The 12,591-nt window shown below is 36.7% G+C and overlaps 1 protein-coding gene across 1 annotated transcript; it reads left to right on the top strand.

The window, feature by feature from the left end:
• Positions 1–331: 331 nt before the first annotated feature.
• LOC126080217 (olfactory receptor 5T1-like) lies at positions 332–1,360 on the top strand. The gene has a single exon (XM_049891483.1). It carries the CDS (start codon positions 416–418, stop codon positions 1,358–1,360), a length of 945 nt encoding a protein of 314 aa, XP_049747440.1. The 5' UTR covers positions 332–415.
• Positions 1,361–12,591: the final 11,231 nt, after the last annotated feature.

Below are 12,591 nucleotides of genomic sequence, written 5' to 3' on the forward strand. Positions count from 1 at the left end.
CTTTCATAAACTGTCTCATGTGCTTGCATGTGAGAAGGAAATTTTCTTGAATAAATAACTGTCTAGTAAATAACCCAGTTAACCCACTTATTTACAAAATGACACGATTTTAACAAATGTGTTTTAATAAATAACAGAATTTAATAAATAAATGAATTAGTCCAATTAATTTGGGAAGGGCACAGTTTTAGTAACGACTAAATGTCTTTTCCATTTGATTCTGCAGAGCTCTAGGGGTACTCACTCTATATTCATTGTCTTATTTCCTTAGGAGTCACTGCTGGGAAATCATGCACGTCAGAAAAATCAATATAAAGACAAATTTGACATTTCTTTGAGTCACAATATTGTGCATTCCTGTCATAGAAATACGAATTATGACTTCATGAATATTTTTGTTTCATGAAGTGTCAACATGAAAAATGACACAGAAGTCACCACATTTGTATTGAAGGGCTTCACAGACAATCGTGAACTTCAGGTCATCTTATATTTTCTATTTCTAATAATCTACCTCTTTACTTTGATGGGAAATTTAGGACTGGTTGTATTGGTCATTGGGGAGTCCTGGCTCCACAACCCCATGTATTATTTCCTGAGTGTGTTATCTTTCCTGGATGCTTGCTATTCCTCAGTAATTACCCCAAATATGTTAGTGGAATTGATGTCAAAGAATAAAGACATTTCATTCCTTGGATGTGCAACACAAATGTTTTTCTGCACTATTTTTGGGACCACAGAATGCTTTCTCTTGGCAGCAATGGCTTATGATCGGTATGTAGCAATCTACAACCCACTTCTCTATTCAGTTAATACGTCACCCAGAGTCTATGTGTCACTCATCACTTCTTCATATGTTGGTGGTATCTTGCATGCTTCTTTGCACACAGTGGCAACTTTTAGCCTCTCCTTCTGTGCATCCAATGAAATCAGACATGTCTTTTGTGATATCCCTCCAGTCCTTGCTATCTCCTGTTCTGACACTCACATCAACCAGCTTCTACTCTTCTACGTTGTGGGTTTTATTGAGATATTCACCATCCTGATTGTCCTGATCTCCTACGGTTTCATTTTGTTGGCCATTCTGAGAATGCATTCTGCTGAAGGAAGGCGAAAAGTGTTTTCCACTTGTGGCTCTCACCTAACTGGAGTGTCAATTTTTCATGGAACAATCCTTTTCATGTACGTCAGACCAAGTTCCAGCTATACTTTGGATCATGACATGATAATGTCAATATTTTACAGTGTTATGATTCCCATGCTGAATCCCATTATCTACAGTTTGAGGAACAAAGATGTAAAAGAAGCAATAAAGAAAGTGTTTGGGAGAAATTGGCTTATCAATAAAGTATGTTTTTAGCACTAAATATGAAAAAAAAGTCAGGAGTCATGGAATATGCCTCCATGTGAAGAAGATATGACATAGATGGAATTTTTGTTTCAGTTTATTAGTGTCTTTCTATTCTTCTTCTAAATTTTGAAATAAAAATCATAGCGAACCCTCATCCTAGGCTATTTTATCACATACTGAAAAGCTATGCCATCAATTTGCTTCTATGTTCATACTGATTTACATGTATACGTGCAGGTGTGCATGGGTATATATATATATGTATATATATATACACACACGTGTATAAATTCTTGTTTTAAAGTATTGTATATTTTTTCTCTTGCTTATAAATATCTATTGGGAAATGGAAAAAATATATATACTTATTTAGCATGTTGTCATTGTCGTTAGTTGCCATTGAGTCAGATCCCACTCATAGCGACTACATGTGCAACAGAATGAAACATTGCCTGGTTGTGCATCATTCTCACAATCGATGCTATGCTTGAACCCATTGTTGCAGCCACTGTGTTAATCCACCTTGTTGAGAGTCTGCCTCTTTTTCACTGACCCTCTACTAAGCATAATGTCCTTCTTCAGGGACTGATCCCTCCTAATAACGTGTTCTAAGTATGTCTATCAAAGACCATTCATGCTGGCCATAATGACCTAGGATGGTTACGAGGACATCTGCAACCCCTGGCTTTACATGATTGTGGTATCTCTACAGATCTGTCTTCGGCTTGTTGTTGTTGTTGTTAGATGCCATCAAGACTTATAGCAACAATATGTGCAAGAAATGCTAACCCTCTACTTTACCAAGCATGGTGTCTTTTTCCAGGGACTGATCCCTCCTGATAATATGTCCAAAACTTGTGAGACATAGCCCCACCAAACTTGCTTCTAAGGAGCATTCTGGTTGTACATTTCCAAGAAAAATTTGCCCATTCTTTTAGCAATTCATGGTATAATCAATATTTTTTGCTAACAGCACAATTCAAAGATGTCAATTCTTCTATCTTCCTACTTCATCGTGCATCTTTTGCACACATACGAGGCTATAGAAAACACGATGGCTTGCATCAGGTACACCTTAGTCTTTGAGGTGACATATTTGCTTTTTATAACACTTTAAAGAGGTCTTTGGCAGCAGATTTGCCCAATGCAGTGGGTCTTTTGATGTCTTCATGAGTGTGATTGTGAATACAAGTAAAATGAAATCCTTGACAACTTCAATCTTTTCTGCATTTATCATGGTATTGCTTATTGGTCCAGTGGTGAGAATTTTTGTTTTCTTTATGTTGAAGTGCAATCCATACTGAAGGCTGTGGTCTTTCAATTTCATCAGTAAATGCTTAAAGTTCTCTTCACTTTCAGCAAGTAAGGCTATGTCATCGGCATAATGTAGGTTGCTAATGAATCTTCCTCCTATCCAGATGCTGCGTTTTTCTTCTTATAGTCCAGGTTCTCAGATTATTTAATGAGCATACAGACTGAATAAGTATGATGAAAAGGTACAACCGTGAAGCACACCTTTCCTGACTTTAAACCATGCCCCTTGTTCTGCCTAAATGATTGCCTCTTATTCTATGCAGATTCCTCATGAGCACAATTAAGGCTTCTGGAATTCATATTCTTTGCAAAGTAATCCATAATTTGTTATGATCCACTCAGTAGAAGGACTTTGCATACTCAATAAAACAGGTAAACATCTGTCTGGTATTCCCTGTTTTTAGCCCGGGTCCATCTGACATGAGCAATGATATCCCTGGTTCCATCTCCACATCTGAATACGGCCAGAATCTCTGGCAGTTCCGTATCGATGTGCTACTGCAGCTGCTTTTGAATGATCTTCACCAAGGTTTTGCTTGAGTTTCATATTAATGATAATGTTCGATAATTTCCACATTTGTTGGGATCACCTTTCCTTAAAATAGGCATAAAAATGGATCTCTTCCAATCGGTTGGCCAGGTAGCTGTCTTCCAAATTTCTCATCATAGAAGAGTGAGCACGCCCAGAGCTGCTTCTGTTTGTTGAAACATCAATTGGTATTCCATCATTCCCTGATGCCTTGTTTTTTTCCAATTACATCAGTGCAGCTAGGACCTCTTCCTTCAGTACCGTCAGTTCTTGATCATATGCTCCCTCCTAAAATGGTTGAACATTGACCACTTGTATTTGGTACAGCGACTCTGCATATTCCTTCCATCTGCTTTTGATGCTTACTGCATTGTGTAATATTTTCTCTGTAGAACCCTTCAATATTGCAACTCAAGGCTTGAATTTTTTTTCTTCAGTTATTTCAACTTGACAAATGCCAAGCATATTCTTTTTTTTTTTTGTTTCCTAACTTCAGGTGTTTGCACATGTCATAATAGTTCTTTACTCTTCTGGAGACACCCTTTGAAATCTTTTGTTCAGCTCTTCTACGTCATCATTTCTTCCATTTTCTTTTTTTTTACTAGAAGTTCAAGTTTCCACCTGTGCTTCTCACATGATGGCAGTCACTGTATTCTATGGGACCCTCCTTTTCACGGATTTGCAACCAAGGACCAACCACTCATTAGATACTGATAAAATGGCCTCAGTCTTTTACACCCTAGTGATACCAATGCTGAATCCCGTCATTTACAGCCTAAGGAACAAGGACGTGAAGGATGCACTGAAGAGATTCCTTAATAACTCAAGCAAATTACTCCAATTAACATAAATACATAACTACAACTATTTTCTTTTAAGAGTCTTAATTTGCTCATGACAAATCCGCCATTAAGTGAAGAGACATTTTAATTGGTTAAAAAAAAAATTTAATTTCAATGGGAAAAAAACTGATGCATTTTTTCCCAATTCAAAATACCAGTCTTCCTAGAAGGAAAAAGTTTTCAATTATACAATGAAAACAAACTTACATATATAATAAAAACAATTTGAGAAGAAAGAAGCACATATTATAAATAAATTGCAACTTGTTAAAAGGTTTGTGTCTTATTCTCTGGAAATATGGTATCTGCTGTTGTTAGATGCCATCAAGTCCATTTCTACTCATAGGGACATTATATACAACAGAAGGAAACACTGCCTGGTCCTGAGCCATCTTCCGGATCATTGTTATGCTTGAGTCCATTGTTGTAGCCACTGTGTCAATTCATCTCCTTGAAGGTCTTTAACCTAGGTAGTGTATTTTGTTTGCAAATTAGAAGAAACACCTGCAAATAAAAGGTATCTAGATGCTGCAAATTGTTTTCACTAACCTACAGTCTGGAGAATGGGACCCACCCAGCTGTACCAGGAAAAAAAAAAAAAAAAAAAAACTAAACCCAACCCACAACCCTCAAGTTGATTCCAATTCACGGCAACCCTATCCGACAGAGTAGAACAACCCTATAGGGTTTCCAAGGAGCACCTGCTGGATTTGAACTGCCAACCTCTTGATTAGCAGCCTTAGCTCTTAACCACTACCCACCAGGAAAGAAAAGGCCTTGTGATTCTCTTCCTTTAAGATTATAGCCAAGAAAGCACTGTGGACAATTTCTACTCTGTAACACCTGGGGTCATCTTGAACTGAAATTGACTTGCGAGCAACTGACAACAACATAGTCTCTAAACAAGGAAGAGAAAGCCTGCTAATGGGTGGTGGAGGCATATGAGAATCATTGCTTGAAAGATGATAGAAAGTCAGATTATTGCCCTTGAAACACTCGCCTTTTGTCCAATGACTAAACATTTTATTACAATTTTACATTTTCTTTTCTGTTTTATACCGTATTCTCCACTGATAACCATTTGCACCATTTTCTCCATCTATCACATGGTTTGTGAACTCATTGTTGTCTTACACTTAAAATAGATTTAGAACACATGAAAGTAAATATGTAGGGGAAAATGAAATGAAGCCCAAGGATGCTTTGAAATACAACATGCGCCACAACAGACTGAAATAAACATAAAAGCATGCTACGTTTTTTCTCCTCTCTTGTAGACATGTGCATGAAGCAAAAAAATTATGTTGAGCTAATCATGATATATGATTGTTTCCACATGTTCTTCTCATACTAAAATCTGTTTGTAGAACGTATTATCTTTAATATGAAACCATCAACATTAAACATCACTTCTTTACCCATTTTTATTTAGTATAGTGAAAGTGTTAGTAGATCAAAATTGGCATCTCTTAAAAGTGGCAAAGTGGTAAAGATTCTCAAGAAACCTAATGCAAAAAATAAAAAAAAAGTTAATAGTCATGTGAGTTATTGCTGTGTATGTACAATGCTGCTAACATGCAGTGGCGTGAGGGACACTGGGTTGGTTTGGCATGTGATGTAAGGACAGTGTCTGGACATAAAATAAACTTATGACAATTCCAGGAATGTCAGACATGAGGCACAACCAGGAACTTAGAGACTCACATAAATGAGTCAGTTTCTAACTCTGGTCATAAATAAACAGAATAGCTGAAGGCAGGCAAGACAAACTATGTGATGGACGTTTCTGACCTCAAAAGACAAAATCAGCTATAAATTAATCCCATTAGTCATTAAGCTTTTCATGTTAATCGTTGCTGTGTTTCTTTGTTTTTACTTTATTCAGGGTGTGTTTTTGTTTCAGCAGCTTACAATTACAGAAGTATGTTTCCCATTAGCAAACTATTCTTTTTGGATATGACTCGATGTATAACATTGGAACAAAAGGCTAAGCTCACATTACAACATTTCCAATGCTGTTTAAAATAAATGAATGAATAAATGAATAAACCAGTTGTCTTGGAGTGGTTCCTACTCATTGCAACCCCATGTGTGTCAGAGTCGAACTTTCCCAGAACGTTTTCAATGACCTTTCAGAAGTAGATCACCAGGTCTTTCTTCTAAGGCACCTCTGGGTGGATTCAAACCAGCAAACTTTCAGTTAGCAGTCAAGTATTTAACAATATATAACATCCAGAGACTTTATCCAATGCAACACATTGGAATACAATACATTGGAATACATATACAGTTTGGTTGATTGCTAAACATTTTGCTAAATGAATAAAGGTCAAAAACGAGAAGTTTACTGTTTTCTTCTACCTTTTAATTTGGTTCACATCTATGCATTTCCTAAAAATGATCATGCTATTTTTATATTCCTTTCCTATAGTTGTAACAAATTACATCAAATTTAATGTCTAAAACACAAATGTATTATCTCATAGTTTTGGCAGTAAGAGGTCCATAATGAGTCTAATTGCACTAAAAGCAAGGTGTTAGCTAATTGTATTCCTTCTGGACGCCCTAGAAGAGAATGTTTCCTGCCTTTTTCACCTTCTAGAGACAGCAAATATTCCTGGGATAGTGGCCCCTTCCAGTTATCAATCCTATCACTCTCATTTCTTCTTCCATCACCTTCTCAGGTTCTCTTGCATACCTTTTGTCTTCTAAGAACTCTTGTGATTACATTGGGCCCACCTGGACAATCCTTGAAAACACGGTATATCAGTAAAGTCCGTTTTGTCATGTAAGTAATATATTCACAGTTTCTGAGAATTAAGATTTGGACATCTTTGAGAGTTCATGAAACTGTGTTCTGTATCGCATTGGAGAATTTTATGAAATTAGACAATATTAAATCTTGCAACCATCTCACTTACCTGAGCTCAGTAAAATATTCCAACTAAAATGTACACAGTATACACCTGTTTTATGTTATTTAGCTATGATATTTGCTCTATACAAACTATACACAGAGACCTCTTTAAATTAAACATGAGCAGAAAAATATTTGGCTCAAAGATTGCAGAAAGTATGTACCCAGATAAAAGTAAACTCATGTATCATTTGTTACTCTTCTATTGAGAAATTCTGAATCAAGTCAGTTAACCAGCTAGGCATATCTGTCAAGCACACATTTTAAATGAAGTAAGATACGAAAAACAATTGATTTCTCCACTCTGGTCTTCTATGCTCAAAGCTCACCCCATTGGGCATTAACTCCTCCAAACATTCAGGTTATGCCTCTCTGTGGACTGAGGTGGTGCCACGGCATCTTGTGCCTGAGTAGCCATAGCAAATGCAGGGAGGGGTCAGGCGTGACAGGAGATACATGGAAGTCATGAAGCAAGTCACCATCTGGGCAAAGGTATGAAAGTTAGGAAGAGCTTCAAACAGCTGCTACGGAAGCCTGTCTTAGTTATCTAGTACTGGTATAATAGAAATACCAGAAGTGGATAGCTTTAACAAAGAAAAATTTATTCTCTCACAGTCTAGTAGGTTACAAGTCCAAATTCAGGGCATTGGCTCCAGAGTAAGGAAGGATTTCTCTCTCTGTCGGCTCTGGAGGAAGGTCCTTGCCATCAATCTTCCCCGGTCGAGGAATTTTTCTTCGTAGGAACCCTGGGTCTAAAAGACACTCTCTGCTCCCGATGCTTCTTTCTTGGTGGTATGAGGTCCCCAAAATTTGCTTGCTCCTCTTTCCTTTTATCTCCTGAGAGATAAACGGTGGTGCAGGCCACACTCCAGGGAAATTTCCTTTACTTGGATCAGGGAGGTGACCTGAGTAAGGGTGGTATTACAATCCCACCCTAATCCTCTGAACATAAAATTACAACCACAAAATGGAGGTCAACCACATGATACTGGAAACCATGGCCTAACCAAGTTGATACACACATTTTTGGGAAGACATAACTCAGTCCATGACATTCCACCCTTTGGCTGCCAAAAATCACATCTTTGAAACATGCAAAACATATTTACCCTTAACTCTAAATCCAAAATTGAAAAATCTTCTTAACCTCTGAAATCTGGAATACAAGTTACCTACTTCCAAGGGTAAAAATGGCAGAACAGTTACAAGCGAGACATTTCCATTACAAATGGGAGAAATTGGAGAGAAAGAAGGCATAACAGGCACCAAGCAAATCAGCAGAAAACATTACATTAGCCCTCGAAGCTTTGAAAAGAATCCTCTGTTCTCTGAGACAATCCACTTGATTGAAGGTTCATGTTATGTTCACTACTGATTCACTGAGAATTTAACTTTGTTTTGAAGGACTATGATCATGTATCTCAGTATTTTACATACATCCCAAGTCTCTCTGGTTTTAAACACTTTTCTGCCACATCCATAACTAAAAAAAAGGGAGATAGATGTGAACATGATTCAACATTATTTTAATTCAAAAGCAAAATCAAGGAATTATAAGGTTTCATCATTTCTATTCAGCACTAAATAGAGATATTCTTGTCATCTTAAGGTCTAGAGAAGCTTGATGAAGATCGTCCCACATAGCTGCATTGTCTTAGGCAATGATACAACAACATTAACAACTTTTTTAAAAACTACTCTGACCACAAAAGCAGCTAGCACAATAATGGCCAGCTTCTTAATGATTAAAAATAATACATTATAATACATATATTACAAAGATCTAGTATAATTTTTTACTGAATGATAGGTTATTGATGTTTACCCAATCATAGATGTTATTGATTTAAGAGACAAACTCATGAGATTATACACGTAAATTAAAACCCTTATGACTTAGATAAGTAAGGTAACTTTGATGCAAACATGCTGTTGTTGTTAGGCACCTTCAAGTTCATTCAGACTCATAGCAACCCTACATATAACAGAAAGAAACACTGCCCTGTCCTGCGCCATCGTCACAGCAATTGTTATGCTTGATTCTGTTGTTGCAACCATTGTGTCGATCCCTCTCATTGAAGGTCTTCCTCTTCTTCGCTGACCCTCTGCTTTATCAAACATGATACCCTTATCCAGGGCCTGGTCCCCCTGACAACATGTCCAAAATATGTGAGATGGAGTCTAGATATACTTGCTTCTAAGGAGCTTTCAGGTTGTACTTCTTTGAACACAGAGTTCATTCTTTTGTCAGTCCATGGTATATTCAATATTCTTCCCCAACGCCACAACACAAAGGCATCAATTCTTCAGTCTTCCTTGTTCATCATCCAGCATTTGCGTGCATATGAGGTGATTGGAAGCACCACGCATATGACGCTAAAATAGGTTTCCTTAAAATATCACTTCTTGGTCACCAAATAATCAATATGGCTTCAAACAGGCAGTTCTTTCTTTGCTGTAATATTTTGTATTTTAATCACTTTTCTCATTGTTTGCTTCCTCTCTCAGAATTTTTCAACATTTTATCATCATTTTATTGTTCTACCATAGTTGAGTGAGAATCATCTGTATCAAAGTGACATATATAACATCTATATGCACAAGAAGACATTATTGAATTTACTTTTTAAGGATGCATGTCTTTATATACATATATGTAACATTTAACAATTTATATACAAATTGTTCCCTGACATTGGTTACAAATTTCACAATATGTCAACATTTTCATTATTTACATTCTGTTTGTTCTGTTTCCATTGATCTAGGTTCCCTGTGCCTTCTTGCCTTCTCATTTTTGCTTTTAAGTAAATGTTGACCTTTGGTCACATAAAAAAAACCAGTGCCATCGAGTTGGTCTCATATAGTTTATAATTTAAGGAAGCACATTACTCACAGGTGACATTGTTTATTTAATAAGCCCATCTCTTATTTGGCAGTAAGGTGATCTCTTATAGTGGCTTCAATTCCTAGTTAAAAGGGTTTCTTAAGTGCGATGATTTTGGGAGTTACTCTACTCTCTATTGGTCCAGCAAGATGGACTTTTTTAGAAATTTGAATTTTTGTTCTACATTTTTCTTCCATTCTACAAGGGAACTTTTACTGTGTCCTTAGTCAGAACAATTGGTTGCTACCTGGGCGCCATTTAGTTATTCTGTCTCGGGCTAGAAGAGGCTATGTTTTCTGTGTGTTATTTGTCCTGTGGACTAGTTTATTATTTGAATCTTTGGTTTCCATCATTCTCTTTTGCTCCAGAGAGTAGAGAGCAATAGTTGTATCTTAGATGGAAACTCTTAATCTTTTAAGGCCCCAGGAATGCATGCCTTTTAAATGACATGTATTAACTTTTTTGAAGAGCTAGTTATGTAGGGAAGGGGATTAAAATGGAAATGGGCACGAGGTCTGTTGACGGTCATGGGATATAGTATTAGAGTAGAAGTAAATCTGAAAAGCAGTGTGGAAAACCATTCAGACAAGCACACAATGACAGCGTGCTGTGATTCTGATGCTGTGATCCCACACATGAATTAGTCTAGAATTCCCTCACCTCACCACACTAACTTCAAGGGAGGATGAGAAATAGTCTAGCCAAGTGCCAGGAAGAAAAGAAAAACAGCTTTGGTAATCACCCAGCCAGTCTCTGTTACAGGGCATGTTTCAGTTTTGTCTGACTTCAGTGACCATTTTACCAACATTATCCAAAAATTATCACTATTATAAACACTGAAATATTAAAACTACATTAAAATTAGGTGTTTATATGTCTCTATTACAATCTCTGAAGCCCTGGTGGCACAGCAATTAAGAACTTTTTTGCTAACTAAAAGGTCAGTAGTTGGAATATGACAACTGATCCCTGGAAGCCCTATAGGGCAGTTCAACCCTGTCCTATGGAGTCACTTTGAATCAGAATTGACTCCAGGGCAGTGAGAGTGGGTTTTAGATAGATAAGTATGTATACCTATCAAACCATGTATACATATACATACGTATATGGGAGCCCTGGTGGTGAAATGGTTAAGAGTTCAGGCTGCTACCCAGACATGTTTAAACACACTTCGTTTGGAATAAACCCATGCATGTGTGAACTGGGACCCTCGTAGCAACTCTTTTTGACTTACCCTCATATCTGCACCTCACTGGTTTTGCCTCTTTTGAGAACCCAGTCCAAGACAACTGGATCCACACTCTTCTATTTTTAAACCAGCCTATTCTTGATAAAGTTTAGTAAAGAAAAAAACAAAAGTTTAGTAAAACTGTCCCTAAAATCATCAACATTTTCACCTTAATGAGCTAACATTAGCTGCATGGAAACCGGTTTTAGATATTAGGAATACCAAAATTAAGAAGGAAGGCTTGTATCCTGCAGTAAAGTAGTGAATATCTTAGAGAATGAGATACAACTTGTCATGGTTTCCTTGTTGAAGTTAAAATAACATTAAAGATTGGGATTACAGCATGGGAAACAAAATTCTGATGTTTAATTTCACATTTTCGGATGGGTATTTCATTCATTCATTCATTCCATCAGTCAGTGAGTTGGTTAACAAATAACTTTTGGACATCTATTTTGTCCTGTGTATTATTTTAAAACCAAAAAAAAAAAAAAAAAAAAACCCAGTGCAGTCGAGTCGATTCCGACTCATAGCGACCCTATAGGACAGAGTAGAACTGCCCCACAGAGTTTCCAAGGAGCTCCTGACAGATTTGAACTGCCGACCCATTGGTTAGCTGCAGTAGTACTTAACCACTACACCACCAGGGTTTCCGTGTATTATTTTAGAAGCTGGTAACAAAAAGGTAAAATAATCAGATATATTCCTTCCTCTTGTAAAAGTTATAATCTAGAAAATGCCCCAGGAAAAGTAAAAAATAATTGGTAGTGACATTCAATTGCAATATTTATTCATTATTTGAAAGAAGATTGTAGGCTGGCATGAAAAAAATACATTTTTTACTCAAATTAGTTGAATATAAGAAATGGAAATGATACCAGATATGATTTACACTTTAATGATTTTAATAAAAAGTTGATATTCAGCCTCTTTGCAAATTTCACATCTTGAATTTGGTGTATATCATCTGATTTTTACAGACAATACAACAGAGCTTGACATTGGAAGGGAGGTTTTGTAATAAGTTCTATCCTCAATACTCACATTAAAATTGTCCACTGGGTTGAATTCCGTGTTTTCCAACTGTTGCATTTTCTTCATTCATAACCCAGGAGCACTGGCCAAAGAATCTAAGGGCGTATCTATATATATATAGATACATATTTTATATATATGTATGTATATGTAGATATACATGCATGTGTGTGTGACAGAATTACTGCATGTGTTTCTTTTTTCAATGTATTAATTTAAACAAGTCCCTAGGCTATCTCCCTAAGCTGAAATTTTGATTGCAGCTTTGCTTAATGAGCATTCAATTTGTCTTTCTTTAATTGGGGAATCAGACCCTTATCTGGGAATTCTAGTCCTTATGTTCAGGCTGGGGCCTAGAAACAAACATATATTATCGTGGAGGTCTTCAGGAACTTCAGACCTTTGTAAAACTTTCTAGCATGCTTCAAGGAGTAAACTTGGAGAGGATCTCAGTAGATCTCGATGCACAGGTGGGATAAACCAAATGT

This window comes from Elephas maximus, chromosome 7, assembly GCF_024166365.1.
Source record: "Elephas maximus indicus isolate mEleMax1 chromosome 7, mEleMax1 primary haplotype, whole genome shotgun sequence".
Classification (NCBI taxonomy): domain Eukaryota; kingdom Metazoa; phylum Chordata; class Mammalia; order Proboscidea; family Elephantidae; genus Elephas; species Elephas maximus.

Coding starts and splice junctions, on each gene's coding strand:
- LOC126080217 (XM_049891483.1), top strand. CDS start 416: ATGAAAAATGACACAGAAGTCACCACATTTGTATTGAAGGGCTTCACA.